This window comes from Hyla sarda, unplaced genomic scaffold (assembly GCF_029499605.1).
Source record: "Hyla sarda isolate aHylSar1 unplaced genomic scaffold, aHylSar1.hap1 scaffold_694, whole genome shotgun sequence".
Taxonomy (NCBI): domain Eukaryota; kingdom Metazoa; phylum Chordata; class Amphibia; order Anura; family Hylidae; genus Hyla; species Hyla sarda.
This window is the reverse complement of record NW_026610712.1, coordinates 35,687-54,274: the sequence shown is the minus strand read 5'-3', so window position 1 is coordinate 54,274 and position 18,588 is coordinate 35,687. Positions and strand designations below refer to the sequence as shown.

At 52.1% G+C, this 18,588-nt stretch overlaps 1 protein-coding gene across 9 annotated transcripts in view; it reads right to left on the bottom strand.

Annotated features, from left to right (window-relative positions):
- Positions 1 to 3,959: 3,959 nt before the first annotated feature.
- LOC130343847 (mid1-interacting protein 1-B-like) overlaps positions 3,960 to 18,588 on the bottom strand; it is a 33,365-nt gene continuing 18,736 nt past the window's right edge. For 5 of the 9 annotated variants that reach the window (XM_056554386.1, XM_056554382.1, XM_056554381.1 and 2 more), the window contains exon 2: positions 3,960 to 4,904. In XM_056554386.1, the coding sequence (XP_056410361.1) occupies positions 4,441 to 4,896 (456 nt within the window). In that variant the 5' untranslated portion in view covers positions 4,897 to 4,904 and the 3' untranslated portion in view covers positions 3,960 to 4,440. Of the gene's footprint in view, positions 4,905 to 5,214; positions 5,307 to 7,447; positions 7,469 to 8,472; positions 8,600 to 15,574; positions 15,999 to 18,588 lie in introns of those variants that run through there. The other 4 variants (XM_056554388.1, XM_056554384.1, XM_056554389.1 and 1 more) reach the window with 4 other exon arrangements.

Genomic DNA, 18,588 nt, shown 5'->3' with positions numbered 1-18,588 from the left:
TTTTCTTTCCTCGTCTCAGTTCTTCTCTTAGTTTTGCCCCTACAATCTTCTCTGCTTCTTCGATTGATTTGTTATTATATCCGCTCTGTGTAAATGTATTTACTATAGCTTCTTTTTATTCTTGCCCACTGTTCCTATGGAGCAGGTTATTTCGATTCTGTATTTCCCACATGTAAACTCGATCAATCAGTTGTTGAGGTAACGGACATATTCTTCCAATTCGGGATGCGTGCCCGACCACAACATAAACACGTCGTCCACCAATCGGAGCCAAATTTTGGTGAGCCTCTTACGCTAGTGTCAGAAGAAAGCAAGGTGCACAGCGTTAATGGAAATGCTCACATGGAGCTCCGGCCTGTTGTAATGGTGTGACCGCGGATCGGGGAGTATGCACTGGGGGATTTGGACACTATTCCTGTATGAAATAATCTTTGTATGAAGAAGTATTGGAAGTAAAAGTGTTAAAGTCTTGGAACACATCCGTTGTACGAGTCCTATTTACATTGGACTGGATATTCCATACTAGTACAACCCCGCCCACATCTCCCCCGTTCTCCATATGGTATATTCCATACTAGTACAACCGCGCCCACATCTCCCCCGTTCTCCATATGGTATATTCCATACTAGTACAACCCCGCCCACATCTCACCCGTTCTCCATATGGTATATTCCATACTAGTACAACCCCGCCCACATCTCACCCGTTCTCCATATGGTATATTCCATACTAGTACAACCCCGCCCACATCTCCCCCGTTCTCCATATGGTATATTCCATACTAGTACAACCCCGCCCACATCTCACCCGTTCTCCATATGGTATATTCCATACTAGTACAACCCCGCCCACATCTCCCCCATTCTCCATATGGTATATTCCATACTAGTACAACCGCGCCCACATCTCACCCGTTCTCCATATGGTATATTCCATACTAGTACAACCCCACCCACATCTCCCCCATTCTCCATATGGTATATTCCATATTAGTACAACCCCGCCCACATCTCACCCATTCTCCATAAGATATATTCCATACTAGTACAACCCCTCCCACATCTCCCCCGTTCTTCATATGGTATATTTCATACTAGTACAACCGCGCCCACATCTCCCCCGTTCTCCATATGGTATATTCCATACTAGTACAACCCCGCCCGCGTCTCCCCATTCTCCATATGGTATATTCCATACTAGTACAACCGCGCCCACATCTCACCCGTTCTCCATATGGTATATTCCATACTAATACAACCCCACCCACATCTCACCCGTTCTCCATATGGTATATTCCATACTAGTACAACCCCACCCACATCTCACCCATTCTCCATATGGTATATTCCATACTAGTACAACCCCACCCACATCTCACCCATTCTCCATATGGTTTATTCCATACTAGTACAACCCCACCCACATCTCCCCCGTTCTCCATATGGTATATTCCATACTAGTACAACCCCGCCCACATCTCACCCGTTCTCCATATGGTATTTTCCATACTAGTACAATCCCGCCCACGTCTCCCCCGTTCTCCATATGGTATATTCCATACTAGTACAATCCCGCCCACATCTCCCCCGTTCTCCATATGGTATATTCCATACTAGTACAATCCCGCCCACATCTCACCCGTTCTCCATATGGTATATTCCATACTAGTACAACCCCGCCCACGTCTCCCCCGTTCTCCATATGGTATATTCCATACTAGTACAATTCCGCCCACGTCTCCCCCATTCTCCATATGGTATATTCCATACTAGTACAACCCCACCCACATCTCCCCCGTTCTCCATATGGTATATTCCATACCACATGGTTAGGATGACAGGATCGTATCGGCTGCTGCATCTTTCCTGGAAGCCGAGAATTGTGCGATTTAACCTGAAAAGGAAAACCAGAGGGAAATTTATAATTAAAATAATTGGAATTAATATATTTAACAAAATTATTAAGGGGGAGATTTATCAAAACCAGTGCAAAGAGAAAACTCCTCATAGCAACCAGATTGCTTTCATTTTGCAGGTCTTATTCATAATGAAAGAAGCGATCTGATTGGACTGGTTCTGATATATCTCCCCCTAAGAGTCTACTGTATCTTTCCAAATGAACCCCAAATTGTCAATGTATCTACCTATCCATTTATACACTTAGGGGAAGGGTTACTAGATGAAGAAATCTCCTCCATATAACCACACGTGACCACCCTCGCCACCAGCCTGATGAGAATCCGGAACATTGGCCATGTGACCAGTCAAAACAAGTCAAAGGAGCCAGCGAGGGGTCAGTCCAAGCCCAGGACACCAGACACCCAGGTCACCGAGGACACCAGGCACCGAGGAGACCATACACTGACAACACCCAGACCACCATACACTGGCCACCGAGGACACCCAGGAGACCATATACCGGCCAACGAGGACACCCAGGAGACCATACACCGGCCAACGAGGACACCCAGGAGACCATACACTGACAACACCCAGACCACCAGCCACCGAGGACACCCAGGAGACCATGCACTGACAACACCCAGACCACCATACACCGGCCACCGAGGACACCCAGGAGACCATACACTGATGACATCCAGACCACCATACACCGGCCACCGAGGACACCATACACTGGCCACCATACACTGACGACACCCAGAACACCATACACCAGCCACCCAGGAGACCATACACTGACGACACCCAGACCACCATACACCGGCCACCGAGGACACCATACACTGGCCACCATACCCTGACGACACCCAGACCACCATACACCGGCCACTGAGGACACCATACACTGACGACACCCAGACCACCATACACTGGCCACCATATACTGACACCCAGACCACCATACACCGGCCACTGAGGACACCATACACTGACGACACCCAGACCACCATACACCAGCCACCCAGGAGACCATACACTGACGACACCCAGACCACCATACACCGGCCACCGAGGACACCATACACTGGCCACCATACCCTGACGACACCCAGACCACCATACACCGGCCACTGAGGACACCATACACTGACGACACCCAGACCACCATACACTGGCCACCATATACTGACACCCAGACCACCATACACCGGCCACTGAGGACACCATACACTGACGACACCCAGACCACCATACACCAGCCACCCAGGAGACCATACACTGACGACACCCAGACCACCATACACCGGCCACCGAGGACACCATACACTGACGACACCCAGACCACCATACACTGGCCACTGAGGACACCATACACTGACGACACCCATACCACCATACACTGACGACACCCAGACTACCATACACCAGCCACCCAGGAGACCATACACTGACGACACCCAGACCACCATACACCGGCCACCCAGGAGACCATACACTGACGACACCCAGACCACCATACACCGGCCACCGAGGACACCATACACTGACGACACCCAGACTACCATACACCGGCCACCCAGGAGACCATACACTGACGACACCCAGACCACCATACACCGGCCACCCAGGAGACCATACACTGACGACACCCAGACCACCATACACCGGCCACCGAGGACACCATACACTGACGACACCCAGACCACCATACACCGGCCAGCGAGGACACCATACACTGATGACACGCAGACCACCATACACCGGCCACCCAGGAGACCATACACTGACGACACCCAGAACACCCCATACACCCAGGACAACATACCCAAAGGACACCCACGCCACAGAGGACACCATACACTAGTAGCTATTACCAACAGCTTCAGCTCCCCAGTTCCCCCCCCCCCCTTTGTACAGACCGATAGCTCCCCCAGTGTACGCCACAGACTGGAGGCCACACCCAGCTGACACCAAACACAGGAGGCCACACCCAAACACATTCAGGATCTTTCTTTCTTCAACAAATAAATAAGATTATTCACACAAAGTAGAAATCTAAACGTCGATCTTTAAAAAGCAATAACAAAAGGCTCAAAAGGACATGAAATAGAAAAATACATCGTCCATAACTTTGCAAAAGTGATCAGATCTGTTATTATGGAGAACCTGACATGGATGGATAGAGACAGCGGCTTAAAGGGGTTCTCCAGCATTATAAAAACATGGCTCTGGTCTCTTCAACAGTGCCACTCCTGTCCTCAGGTTCTGTGTGGTATTACAACTTGGCTCCAATCACTTTAATGGAACTGATCTGTAATACCGCACACAACCTGAGGACGGGGCAGCGCTGCTTCTGGAATAATCCTGGACAAACACTAAAGTGAAGAATGAAAACCAAGGAGGCCGGAGTCAGGTCCCAGAACCTGCCCCTGGTGTCCACATTGGTCCTCCGGGCTCTACAGTCACTACCAGGAACCTTCAGAGGAGTTGTCTACTGTTGTGAAGAGACCAAGTGAGTCCGTTATAACCAAGGACTCAGTAATAATGGTTGGTAGAGAAGGGTCCAGCTGTCCCGGCCTCCACCTCCTTCTTGTAGCAGTTGGTCAGGAGATTGGCCTTCTTGGTCAGCTTAGTCAGGACAGACAGGAGGCCTCGTAAATGGTGCTGGAACTGGTCCACAAGGTCACTGGTCTCCTCCTCTGGGGCCTCCCTGTCTGGGCTTTGACCTCCTGTCACCCCGTTTTCACGATGAACACCCCATTTCATGTCGTTCCTCAGAGACTTCAGGAGGAGATAGGAGTCGTAGAGGTTATTGTCCTGGCCAAGCAGATCCGTGGATTTCGTGGGCATTTCCTGCTCTTTGGTCGGAGTGATGTCCTGTAACATGCTGGGCACCATGATGGTCTCATCCATGATGGTTGTGGCGGTGTTAAAGCGGTGGATGGCATCCAGGAGGGAATGGCGCTGAGGACTGCACTCCGACACTTCCATGGCGTCTTCTGAGGGGGAAAGATAAGAAAATCAGACTAATCCTGAACCAGAGAAGGAGGAGGACTCACATAGTCCTAAACAAAAGGAGGAGGATTCACAACAGTTCTAAACCAGAGGAGTAGGAAGACTCCCATAGTAATACACCAGAGGAGGAGTAGGAAGACTCCCATAGTAATACACCAGAGGAGGAGGACTCCCATAGTAATAAACCAGAGGAGGAGGACTCCCATAGTAATAAACCAGAGGAGGAGGACTACCATAGTAATACACAAGAGGAGGAGGAATCCCATAGTAATAAACCAGAGGAGGAGGACTCACATAGTAATAAACCAGAGGAGGAGGACTCCCATAGTAATACACCAGAGGAGGAGGACTCCCATAGTAATAAACCAGAGGAGGAGGACTCACATAGTAATAAACCAGAGGAGGAGGACTATCATAGTAATACACCAGAGGAGGAGGACTCCCATAGTAATAAACCAGAGGAGGAGGAGGAGGACTCCCATAGTAATAAACCAGAGGAGGAGGACTCCCATAGTAATAAACCAGAGGAGGAGTAGGAAGACTCCCATAGTAATACACCAGAGGAGGAGTAGGAAGACTCCGATAGTAATAAACCAGAGGAGGAAGACTCCCATAGTAGTACACTAGAGGAGGAGGACTCCCATAGTAATAAACCAGAGGAGGAGGACTCCCATAGTAATAAACCAGAGGAGGAGGACTACCATAGTAATACACCAGAGGAGGAGGACTCCCATAGTAATAAACCAGAGGAGGAGGAGGAGGACTCCCATAGTAATAAACCAGAGGAGGAGGACTCCCATAGTAATAAACCAGAGGAGGAGGACACCCATAGTGCCAAACAAAAGGAGGAAGATTCACAACAGTTCTAAACCAGAGGAGTAGGAAGACTCCCATAGTAATAAACCCGAGGAGGACTCCCATAGTAATAAACCAGAGGAGGAGGACTTCCTTAGTAATAAACCAGAGGAGGAGGACTCCCTAGTAATAAACCAGAGGAGGAGGACTCCCATAGTAATAAACTAGAGGAGGAGGACTCCCATAGTAATACACCGGAGGAGGAGGAGGACTCCCATAGTAATAAACCAGAGGAGGAGGACTCCCATAGTGCCAAACAAAAGGAGGAAGATTCACAACAGTTCTAAACCAGAGGAGTAGGAAGACTCCCATAGTAATAAACCCGAGGAGGACTCCCATAGTAATAAACCAGAGGAGGAGGACTCCCATAGTAATAAACCAGAGGAGGAGGACTCCCATAGTAATAAACCAGAGGAGGAGGACTCCCATAGTAATACACCGGAGGAGGAGGACTCCCATAGTAATAAACCAGAGGAGTAGGAAGACTCCCATAGTAATAAACCAGAGGAGGAGGACGCCCATAGTAATAAACCAGAGGAGGAGGACTCCCATAGTAATAAACCAGAAGAGGAGGACTCCCATAGTAATAAACCAGAAGAGGAGGACTCCCATAGTAATAAACCCGAGGAGGAGGACTCCCATAGTAATAAACCCGAGGAGGAGGACTCCCATAGTAATAAACCCGAGGAGGAGGACTCCCATAGTAATAAACCCGAGGAGGAGGACTCCCATAGTAATAAACCCGAGGAGGAGGACTCCCATAGTAATAAACCCGAGGAGGAGGACTCCCATAGTAATAAACCCGAGGAGGAGGACTCCCATAGTAATAAACCCGAGGAGGAGAACTCCCATAGTAATAAACCCGAGGAGGAGGAGGACTCCCATAGTAATAAACCCGAGGAGGAGGACTCCCATAGTAATAAACCCGAGGAGGAGGACTCCCATAGTAATAAACCCGAGGAGGAGGACTCCCATAGTAATAAACCTGAGGAGGAGGACTCTCATAGTAATACACCAGAGGAGGGGGAGGAGGACTCCTATAGTAATACACTGGAGGAGGAGGAGGAGGACTCCCATAGTAATAAACCCGAGGAGGAGGACTCCCATAGTAATAAACCCGAGGAGGAGGAGGACTCCCATAGTATTAAACCCGAGGAGGAGGAGGACTCCCATAGTAATAAACCCGAGGAGGAGGAGGACTCCCATAGTAATAAACCTGAGGAGGAGGACTCCCATAGTAATAAACTGGAGGAGGAGGACTCCCATAGTAATAAACTGGAGGAGGAGGACTCCCATAGTAATACACAGGATGAGGAGGACTCCCATAGTAATAAACTCGAGGAGGAGGACTCCCATAGTAATAAACCCGAGGAGGAGGACTCCCATAGTAATAAACCCGAGGAGGAGGACTCCCATAGTAATAAACCCGAGGAGGAGGAGGACTCCCATAGTAATAAACCCGAGAAGGAGGAGGAGGAGGACTCCCATAGTAATAAACCCGAGGAGGAGGACTCTCTCAGTAATACACCAGAGGAGGGGGAGGAGGACTCCTATAGTAATACACCGGAGGAGGAGGACTCCCATAGTAATAAACCCGAGGAGGAGGACTCCCATAGTAATACACCAGAGGAGGAGGACTCCCATAGTAATAAATCAGAGGAGGAGGACTCACATAGTAATAAACCAGAGGAGGAGGACTACCATAGTAATACACCAGAGGAGGAGGACTCCCATAGTAATACACCAGAGGAGGAGGACTCCCATAGTAAGAAACCAGAGGAGGAGGAGGAGGAGGACTCCCATAGTAATAAACCCGAGGAGGAGGACTCCCATAGTAATAAACCCGAGGAGGAGGACTACCATAGTAATACACCAGAGGAGGAGGACTCCCATAGTAATAAACCAGAGGAGGAGAACTCACATAGTAATAAACCAGAGGAGGAGGACTACCATAGTAATACACCAGAGGAGGAGGACTGCCATAGTAATAAACCAGAGGAGGAGGACTCGCATAGTAATAAACCAGAGGAGGAGGACTAGAATAGTAATACACCAGAGGAGGGGGACTCCCACAGTAATAAACCAGAGGAGGAGGACTCGCATAGTAATAAACCAGAGGAGGAGGAGGAGGAGGACTCCCATAGTAATAAACCAGAGGAGGAGGACTCCCATAGTAATAAACCAGAGGAGGAGTAGGAAGACTCCCATAGTAATAAACCAGAGGAGGAGTAGGAAGACTCCCATAGTAATACACCAGAGGAGGAGGACTCCCATAGTAATAAACCAGAGGAGGAGGACTCCCATAGTAATAAACCAGAGGAGGAGGACTACCATAGTAATACACCAGAGGAGGAGGACTCCCTAGTAATAAACCAGAGGAGGAGGAGGAGGACTCCCATAGTAATAAACCAGAGGAGGAGGACTCCCATAGTAATAAACCAGAGGAGGAGGACTCCCATAGTGCCAAACAAAAGGAGGAAGATTCACAACAGTTCTAAACCAGAGGAGTAGGAAGACTCCCATAGTAATAAACCCGAGGAGGACTCCCATAGTAATAAACCAGAGGAGGAGGACTCCCATAGTAATACACCGGAGGAGGAGGACTCCCATAGTAATAAACCAGAGGAGGAGGACTCCCTAGTAATAAACCAGAGGAGGAGGACTCCCATAGTAATAAACCAGAGGAGGAGGACTCACATAGTAATACACCGGAGGAGGAGGACTCCCATAGTAATAAACCAGAGGAGGAGGACTCCCATAGTAATAAACCCAAGGAGGAGGACTCTCATAGTAATACACCAGAGGAGGGGGAGGAGGACTCCTATAGTAATACACTGGAGGAGGAGGAGGAGGAGGACTCCCATAGTAATAAACCCGAGGAGGAGGACTCCCATAGTAATAAACCCGAGGAGGAGGACTCCCATAGTAATAAACCCGAGGAGGAGGAGGACTCCCATAGTAATAAACCAGAGGAGGAGGACTCCCATAGTAATAAACCCGAGGAGGAGGACTCCAATAGTAATACACCGGAGGAGGAGGACTCCCATACTAATAAACCCGAGGAGGAGGACTCCCATAGTAATACACCGGAGGAGGAGGACTCCCATAGTAATACACCAGAGGAGGAGGAGGAGGACTCCCATAGTAATGCACCAGAGGAGGAGGACTCCCATAGTAATGCACCAGTGGAGGACTCCCATAGTAATACACCGGAGGAGGAGGACTCCTATAGTAATAAACCCGAGGAGGAGGACTCCCATAGTAATAAATAGTGTTGCTCGCGAATATTCGCAATTCGAATATTATTCGCGAATATCGCATATTCGCGAATTCGCGAATTTCGCGAATATAGCGCTATATATTCGTAATTACGAATTTTCGTTTTTTTCTTTGTTTTTTTTTCACAGTACACATCACAGTGATCATCCCTCTCTGCTTCCAGCTTGTGTGGTGTAAAGAAGACTCTAATACTACTGTGCGAGACTGGCGTGCGAAAATTCGCATATGCGAAAATTAGCATATGCTAATTTTCGCATATGTGAAAATTCGCGTATGCTAATTTTGTATATGTTAATTTTCGCATATGTTAATTTTCGCATACGCGAATATTCGCATATGCGAAAATAAAGCGAGAATATAACGAATATGCGAATATTCGCGAATATATGACGAATATTCGTCCATATATTCGCGAATATTCGCGAATTCGAATATGGCCTATGCCGCTCAACACTAGTAATAAACCCGAGGAGGAGGAGGACTCCGATAGTAATACACCGGAGGAGGAGGAGGACTTCAGTCACAGTGGAGTCATAAACCTGCCCCAAATCCTGACAGAATCTATAAGTCCATCAGGCAGCGTTCACACCAGACTTCTACACGATTCAGGTCCTGACCCTGCTCTGCCGCCCCTACATGTCGCCCCGTGGTGGACGGGACTTGTGGGCATAATAAACATTCATTACCCAGAGCTCCTTGAGGAGGTGAGAAGTGTTGACTTATTTTCAGGCCGTGTTCACACCTGATGGATTTTACCGCACTTCAGAACCTGCTGTAGGATTTTTGCTATAATACACATTGTGGGTTGTGTTCACACTACGTCAGTCCCGCGGAGTCCCGTGAGCAGAATTACCTGCTGTAAGATTTTTGCTATAATACACATTGTGGGTTGTGTTCACACTACGTCAGTCCCGCGGAGTCCCATGAGCAGAATTACCTGCTGTAAGATTTTTGCTATAATACACATTGTGGGTTGTGTCCACACTACGTCAGTCCCGCGGAGTCCCGTGAGCAGAATTACCTGCTGTAAGATTTTTGCTATAATACACATTGTGGGTTGTGTCCACACTACGTCAGTCCCGCGGAGTCCCGTGAGCAGAATTACCTGCTGTAAGATTTTTGCTATAATACACATTGTGGGTTGTGTCCACACTACGTCAGTCCCGCGGAGTCCCGTGAGCAGAATTACCTGCTGTAAGATTTTTGCTATAATACACATTGTGGGTTGTGTTCACACTACGTCAGTCCCGCGGAGTCCCATGAGCAGAATTACCTGCTGTGAACATAATCATCAGTGTCAATGGGTTTCCACGAGACCCGATCACACTGCGGACAATACGCCGCTGAAATTGTTCCGCGCAAAGAAAGAACATGTTCATTCTTAGCGCAGAAGTCCGCAAACACTGCATAACCGTCAATGGTGATGGCGCAGTGCTGCGCGGTCCTACCTCCGAAGTATTGAGGCGGGGAGGCAGCGGAGATTCCGTTCATTATCTGTAGTGTGAACATACCGGTAGGGTGGGAGACCGAGGGGAAACAATTAATTCTGGGAATTGTAGTACTGAGCATCTGCTCATCCAGGAAGTAGTGAGGACGTGATGTGAGGGGAGGACACAGAACTGATCAGGTGGGGGTCAGGGGCGGGGCAGAGGTGGGGTCAGGGGTGGGGCAGAGGTGGGGGTCAGGGGCGGGGCAGAGGTGGGGGACACTATAGACAGACATTTTTATGTGATTCTTATTAATTACGACGGAGTGCCCCTTTAAGTTCTAACCCTGAAAAAGAATTGAAGGATTCCCTTTAAAGGGGTTGTGCGCTGCCCTGCAGTTCGGAGCGCCGCTCACAGCGTCCGGAAGTTCATTACTCCGAACGCTGTGTCCGGGCGAAACATCACGAAGGGGCCGGGCGCTGTGAGCGGAGCTCCGAACTGCAGGGCAGCGCACAACCCCTTTAAGGAGCCCATTAAATGAAGTGAGGCCAAACCTGGCTGGATCGGGCCCTATTTATATGTTGGGCCCTGACCGTCCAGTGGGGATCGAGGGTGGGGCCCAATAATCCTTCAGGTAGAGGAGGCACCGCATCTGGTCTCCACCCAGAAATGCCTGGGCCGAGGACACAGGGATTGGGACCATACAGAGTCTGGGCCGAGGACACAGGGATTGGGACCATACAGTGTCTGGGCCGAGGACACAGGGATTGGGACCATACAGTGTCTGGGCCGAGGACACAGGGATTGGGACCATACAGTGTCTAGGCCAAGGACACAGGGATTGGGACCATACAGTGTCTAGGCCAAGGACACAGGGATTGGGACCATACAGTGTCTGGGCCAAGGACACAGAGATTGGGACCATACAGTGTCTGGGCCGAGGACACAGGGATTGGGACCATACAGTGTCTGGGCCGAGGACACAGGGATTGGGACCATACAGTGTCTGGGCCGAGGACACAGGGATTGGGACCATACAGTGTCTGGGCCAAGGACACAGGGATTGGGACCATACAGTGTCTGGGCCGAGGACACAGGGATTGGGACCATACAGTGTCTGGGCCGAGGACACAGGGATTGGGACCATACAGTGTCTAGGCCGAGGACACAGGGATTGGGACCATACAGTGTCTAGGCCGAGGACACAGGGATTGGGACCATACAGTGTCTAGGCCGAGGACACAGGGATTGGGACCATACAGTGTCTGGGACGAGGGCACAGGGATTGGGACCATACAGTGTCTAGGCCGAGGACACAGGGATTGGGACCATACAGTGTCTAGGCCGAGGACACAGGGATTGGGACCATACAGAGTCTGGGCCGAGGACACAGGGATTGGGACCATACAGTGTCTGGGCCGAGGACACAGGGATTGGGACCATACAGTGTCTGGGCCGAGGACACAGGGATTGGGACCATACAGTGTCTAGGCCAAGGACACAGGGATTGGGACCATACAGTGTCTAGGCCAAGGACACAGGGATTGGGACCATACAGTGTCTGGGCCAAGGACACAGAGATTGGGACCATACAGTGTCTGGGCCGAGGACACAGGGATTGGGACCATACAGAGTCTGGGCCGAGGACACAGGGATTGGGACCATACAGTGTCTGGGCCGAGGACACAGGGATTGGGACCATACAGTGTCTGGGCCGAGGACACAGGGATTGGGACCATACAGTGTCTAGGCCAAGGACACAGGGATTGGGACCATACAGTGTCTAGGCCAAGGACACAGGGATTGGGAGCATACAGTGTCTGGGCCAAGGACACAGAGATTGGGACCATACAGTGTCTGGGCCGAGGACACAGGGATTGGGACCATACAGTGTCTGGGCCGAGGACACAGGGATTGGGACCATACAGTGTCTGGGCCGAGGACACAGGGATTGGGACCATACAGTGTCTGGGCCAAGGACACAGGGATTGGGACCATACAGTGTCTGGGCCGAGGACACAGGGATTGGGACCATACAGTGTCTGGGCCGAGGACACAGGGATTGGGACCATACAGTGTCTAGGCCGAGGACACAGGGATTGGGACCATACAGTGTCTAGGCCAAGGACACAGGGATTGGGACCATACAGTGTCTAGGCCAAGGACACAGGGATTGGGACCATACAGTGTCTGGGACGAGGGCACAGGGATTGGGACCATACAGTGTCTAGGCCGAGGACACAGGGATTGGGACCATACAGTGTCTAGGCCGAGGACACAGGGATTGGGACCATACAGAGTCTGGGCCGAGGACACAGGGATTGGGACCATACAGTGTCTGGGCCGAGGACACAGGGATTGGGACCATACAGTGTCTGGGCCGAGGACACAGGGATTGGGACCATACAGTGTCTAGGCCAAGGACACAGGGATTGGGACCATACAGTGTCTAGGCCAAGGACACAGGGATTGGGACCATACAGTGTCTGGGCCAAGGACACAGAGATTGGGACCATACAGTGTCTGGGCCGAGGACACAGGGATTGGGACCATACAGTGTCTGGGCCGAGGAAACAGGGATTGGGACCATACAGTGTCTGGGCCGAGGACACAGGGATTGGGACCATACAGTGTCTGGGCCGAGGACACAGGGATTGGGACCATACAGTGTCTGGGCCGAGGACACAGGGATTGGGACCATACAGTGTCTAGGCCAAGGACACAGGGATTGGGACCATACAGTGTCTGGGCCGAAGACACAGGGATTGGGACCATACAGTGTCTGGGCCGAGGGCCTCAGCCGACCGGCAGTCATTTCCCAGCATACCCTGAAAATTACCTGCTAAAGCTTGTCATCTAAGAACAGAAAGGGACCAACCTGCTGCCGAACTACAACTCCCAGCAATGCGGTGTCCCCTCCCTTATATACAGTGCGGTGCCCCCTCCCTGCCCCCCCATATATAGTGCGGTGCCCTCTCCCTTCCCCCCATATATAGTGCGGCGTCCCCCCTCCCTGCCCCCGATATATAGTGCGGTGTCCCCCCTCCCTGCCCCCGATATATAGTGCGGTGTCCCCCCTCCCTGCCCCCGATATATAATGCGGTGACCCCCTTTCCCCCCATATATATAGTGCAGTGCCCCCTCTCAGCCCCCCATATATAGTGCGGTGCCCCCTCCCTTCCCCCCATATATAGTGCGGCGTCCCCCCTCCCTGCCCCCGATATATAGTGCGGTGTCCCCCCTCCCTGCCCCCAATATATAATGCGGTGTCCCCCCTTTCTCCCCATATATATAGTGCAGTGCCCCCTCTCAGCCCCCCATATATAGTGCAGCGTCCCCCCTCCCTGCCCTCCATATATAGTGCGGTGCCCCCTCCCTGCCCCCGATATATAATGCAGTGTCCCCCCTTTCCCCCCATATATATAGTGCAGTGCCCCCTCTCAGCCCCCCATATATAGTGCAGTGCCCCCTCCCTGCCCTCCATATATAGTGCGGTGCCCCCTCCCTGCCCCCCCATATATAGTGCAGTGCCCCCTCCCTGCCCCCCATATATAGTGCGGTGCCCCCCTCCCTGCTCCCCATATATAGTGCGGTGCCCCCTCCCTGCCCCCCATATATAGTGCGGTGCCCCCTACCTGCCCTCCATATATAGTGCGGTGCCCCCTCCCTGCCCCCCATATATAGTGCGGTGCTCCCTACCTGCCCTCCATATATAGTGCAGTGCCCCCCTTTCCCCCCATATATAGTGCAGTGCCCCCCTTTCCCCCCATATATAGTGCGGTGCCCCCCTCCCTGCCCTCCATATATAGTGCGGTGCCCCCTCCCTGCCCCCCATATATAGTGCGGTGCCCCCTCCCTGCCCCCCATATATAGTGCGGTGCCCCCCTTTCCCCCCATATATAGTGCAGTGCCCCCCCTTCCTGTCCCACATATATAGTGCGGTGCCCCCTCCCTGCCCCCCATATATAGTGCGGTGCTCCCCTTTCCCCCCATATATAGTGCGGTGCCACCTCCCCTCTCTTCCTTCAGCCGATCATCCTCCTCTCTACCTTCAGCCGATCATCCTCCCCTCCTCTCTACCTTCAGCCGATCATCCTCCCCTCCTCTCTACCTTCAGCCGATCATCCTCCCCTCCTCTCTACCTTCAGCCGATCATCCTTCCCTCCTCTCTACCTTCAGCCGATCATCCTCCACTCCTCTCTACCTTCAGCCGATCATCCACCCCTCCTCTCTACCTTCAGCCGATCATCCACCCCTCCTCTCTACCTTCAGCCGATCATCCTCCCCTCCTCTCTACCTTCAGCCGATCATCCTCCTCTCCTCTCTACCTTCAGCCGATCATCCTCCCCTCCTCTCTACCTTCAGCCGATCATCCTCCTCTCCTCTCTACCTTCAGCCGATCATCCTCCCCTCCTCTCTACCTTCAGCCGATCATCCTCCCCTCCTCTCTACCTTCAGCCGATCATCCTCCCCTCCTTTCTACTTTCAGCCGATCATCTTCCCCTCCTTTCTACCTTCAGCCGATCATCCTCCCCTCCTCTCTACCTTCAGCCAATCATCCTCCCCTTCTTTCTACCTTCAGTCGATCATCCTCCTCTCCTCTCTACCTTCAGCCGATCATCCTCCTCCCCTCTCTATCTTCAGCCGATCATCCTCCCCTCCTCTCTACCTTCAGCCGATCATCCTCCCCTCCTCTCTACCTTCAGCCGATCATCCTCCCCTCCTCTCTACCTTCAGCCGATCATCCTCCCCTCCTCTCTACCTTCAGAAGATCATCCTCCTCTCTACCTTCAGCCGATCATCCTCCTCTCCTCTCTACCTTCAGCCGATCATCCTCCTCTCCTCTCTACCTTCAGCCGATCATCCTCCCCTCCTCTCTACCTTCAGCCGATCATCCTCCTCTCCTCTCTACCTTCAGCAGATCATCCTCCTCTCCTCTCTACCTTCAGCCGATCATCCTCCTCTCCTCTCTTCCTTCAGCCGATCATCCTCCTCTCTACCTTCAGCCGATCATCCTCCCCTCCTCTCTACCTTCAGCCGATCATCCTCCCCTCCTCTCTACCTTCAGCCTATCATCCACCCCTCCTCTCTACCTTCAGCCGATCATCCTCCTCTCCTCTCTATCTTCAGTCGATCATCCTCCCCTCCTCTCTACCTTCAGCCGATCATCCTCCTCTCCTTTCTACCTTCAGCCGATCATCCTGCCCTCCTCTCTACCTTCAGCCGATCATCCTCCTCTCCTCTCTAACTTCAGCCGATCATCCTCCTCTCCTCTCTACCTTCAGCCGATCATCCTCCTCTCCTCTCTACCTTCAGCCGATCATCCTCCCCTCCTCTCTACCTTCAGCCGATCCTCCTCCTCTCCTCTCTACCTTCAGCCGATCATCCTCCCCTCCTCTCTACCTTCAGCCGATCATCGTCCCCTCCTCTCTACCTTCAGCCGATCATCCTCCCCTCCTTTCTACCTTCAGCCGATCATCCTCCCCTCCTTTCTACCTTCAGCCGATCATCCTCCTCTCCTCTCTACCTTCAGCCGATCATCCTCCCCTCCTCTCTACCTTCAGCCGATCATCCTCCCCTCCTCTCTACCTTCAGCCGATAATCCTCCTTTCCTTTCTACCTTCAACCGATCATCCTCCCCTCCTTTCTACCTTCAGCCGATCATCTTCCTCCCCTCTCTACCTTCAGCCGATCATCCTTCTCTCCTCTCTACCTTCAGCCGATCATCCTCCCCTCCTCTCTACCTTCAGCCGATCATCCTCCTCTCCCCTCCTCTCTATCTTCAGCCGATCATCCTCTTCTCCCCTCCTCTCTAACTTCAGCCGATCATCCTTCTCTCCCCTCCTCTCTACCTTCAGCCGATCATTCTCTCTTCTCTACCTTCAGTCGATCATCCTCCTCTCCTCTCTACCTTCAGCCGATCATCCTCCTCCCCTCTCTATCTTCAGCCGATCATCTTCCCCTCCTCTCTACCTTCAGCCGATCATCCTCCCCTCCTCTCTACCTTCAGCCGATCATCCTCCCCTCCTCTCTACCTTCAGCCGATCATCCTCCCCTCCTCTCTACCTTCAGCCGATCATCCTCCCCTCCTCTCTACCTTCAGCAGATCATCCTCCTCTCTACCTTCAGCCGATCATCCTCCTCTCCTCTCTACCTTCAGCAGATCATCCTCCTCTCCTCTCTACCTTCAGCCGATCATCCTCCTCTCCTCTCTACCTTCAGCCGATCATCCTCCCCTCCTCTCTACCTTCAGCCGATCATCCTCCCCTCCTCTCTACCTTCAGCCGATCATCCTCCTCTCCTCTCTACCTTCAGCAGATCATCCTCCTCTCCTCTCTACCTTCAGCCGATCATCCTCCTCTACTCTCTACCTTGAGCCGATCATCCACCTCTCCTCTCTACCTTCAGCCGATCATCCTCCCCTCCTCTCTACCTTCAGCCGATCATCCTCCTCCCCTCTCTACCTTCAGCCGATCATCCTCCTCCCCTCTCTACCTTCAGCCGATCATCCTTCTCTCCTCTCTACCTTCAGCTGATCATCCTCCTCTCCTCTCTACCTTCAGCCGATCATCCTCCTCCCCTCTCTACCTTCAGCCGATCATCCTTCTCTCCTCTCTACCTTCAGCCGATCATCCTCCCCTCCTCTCTACCTTCAGCCGATCATCCTCCTCTCCCCTCCTCTCTATCTTCAGCCGATCATCCTCTTCTCCCCTCCTCTCTAACTTCAGCCGATCATCCTTCTCTCCCCTCCTCTCTACCTTCAGCCGATCATTCTCTCTTCTCTACCTTCAGCCGATCATCCTCCTCTCCTCTCTACCTTGAGCCGATCATCCTCCTCTCCCCTCCTCTCTACCTTCAGCTGATCATCCTCCTCTCCTCTCTACCTTCAGCCGATCATCCTCCCCTCCTCTCTACCTTCAGCCAATCATCCTCCCCTCCTCTCTACCTTCAGCCGATCATCCCCCTCTCCTCTCTACCTTCAGCCGATCATCCTCCTCTCCTCTCTACCTTCAGCCGATCCTCCTCCTCTCCTTTCTACCTTCAGCCGATCATCCTCCCCTCCTCTCTACCTTCAGCCGATCATCCTCCTCTCTACCTTCAGCCGATCATCCTCCTCTCCTCTCTACCTTAAGCCGATCATTCCCCTCTCCTCCCTACCTTCAGCCGATCATCCTCCCCTCCTCTCTACCTTCAGCCGATCATCCTCCTCTCCTCTCTACCTTCAGCCGATCATCCTCCCCTCCTCTCTACCTTCAGCCGATCATCCTCCTCTCTACCTTCAGCCGATCATCCTCCCCTCCTCTCTACCTTCAGCCTATCATCCACCCCTCCTCTCTACCTTCAGCCGATCATCCTCCCCTCCTCTCTACCTTCAGCCGATCATCCTCCTCTCCTCTCTACCTTCAGCCGATCATCCTCCCCTCCTCTCTACCTTCAGCCGATCATCCTCCTCTCCTCTCTACCTTCAGCCGATCATCCTCCCCTCCTCTCTACCTTCAGCCGATCATCCTCCCCTCCTCTCTACCTTCAGCCGATCATCCTCCCCTCCTTTCTACTTTCAGCCGATCATCTTCCCCTCCTTTCTACCTTCAGCCGATCATCCTCCCCTCCTCTCTACCTTCAGCCAATCATCCTCCCCTTCTTTCTACCTTCAGTCGATCATCCTCCTCTCCTCTCTACCTTCAGCCGATCATCCTCCTCCCCTCTCTATCTTCAGCCGATCATCCTCCCCTCCTCTCTACCTTCAGCCGATCATCCTCCCCTCCTCTCTACCTTCAGCCGATCATCCTCCCCTCCTCTCTACCTTCAGCCGATCATCCTCCCCTCCTCTCTACCTTCAGAAGATCATCCTCCTCTCTACCTTCAGCCGATCATCCTCCTCTCCTCTCTACCTTCAGCCGATCATCCTCCTCTCCTCTCTACCTTCAGCCGATCATCCTCCCCTCCTCTCTACCTTCAGCCGATCATCCTCCTCTCCTCTCTACCTTCAGCAGATCATCCTCCTCTCCTCTCTACCTTCAGCCGATCATCCTCCTCTCCTCTCTTCCTTCAGCCGATCATCCTCCTCTCTACCTTCAGCCGATCATCCTCTTCTCCCCTCCTCTCT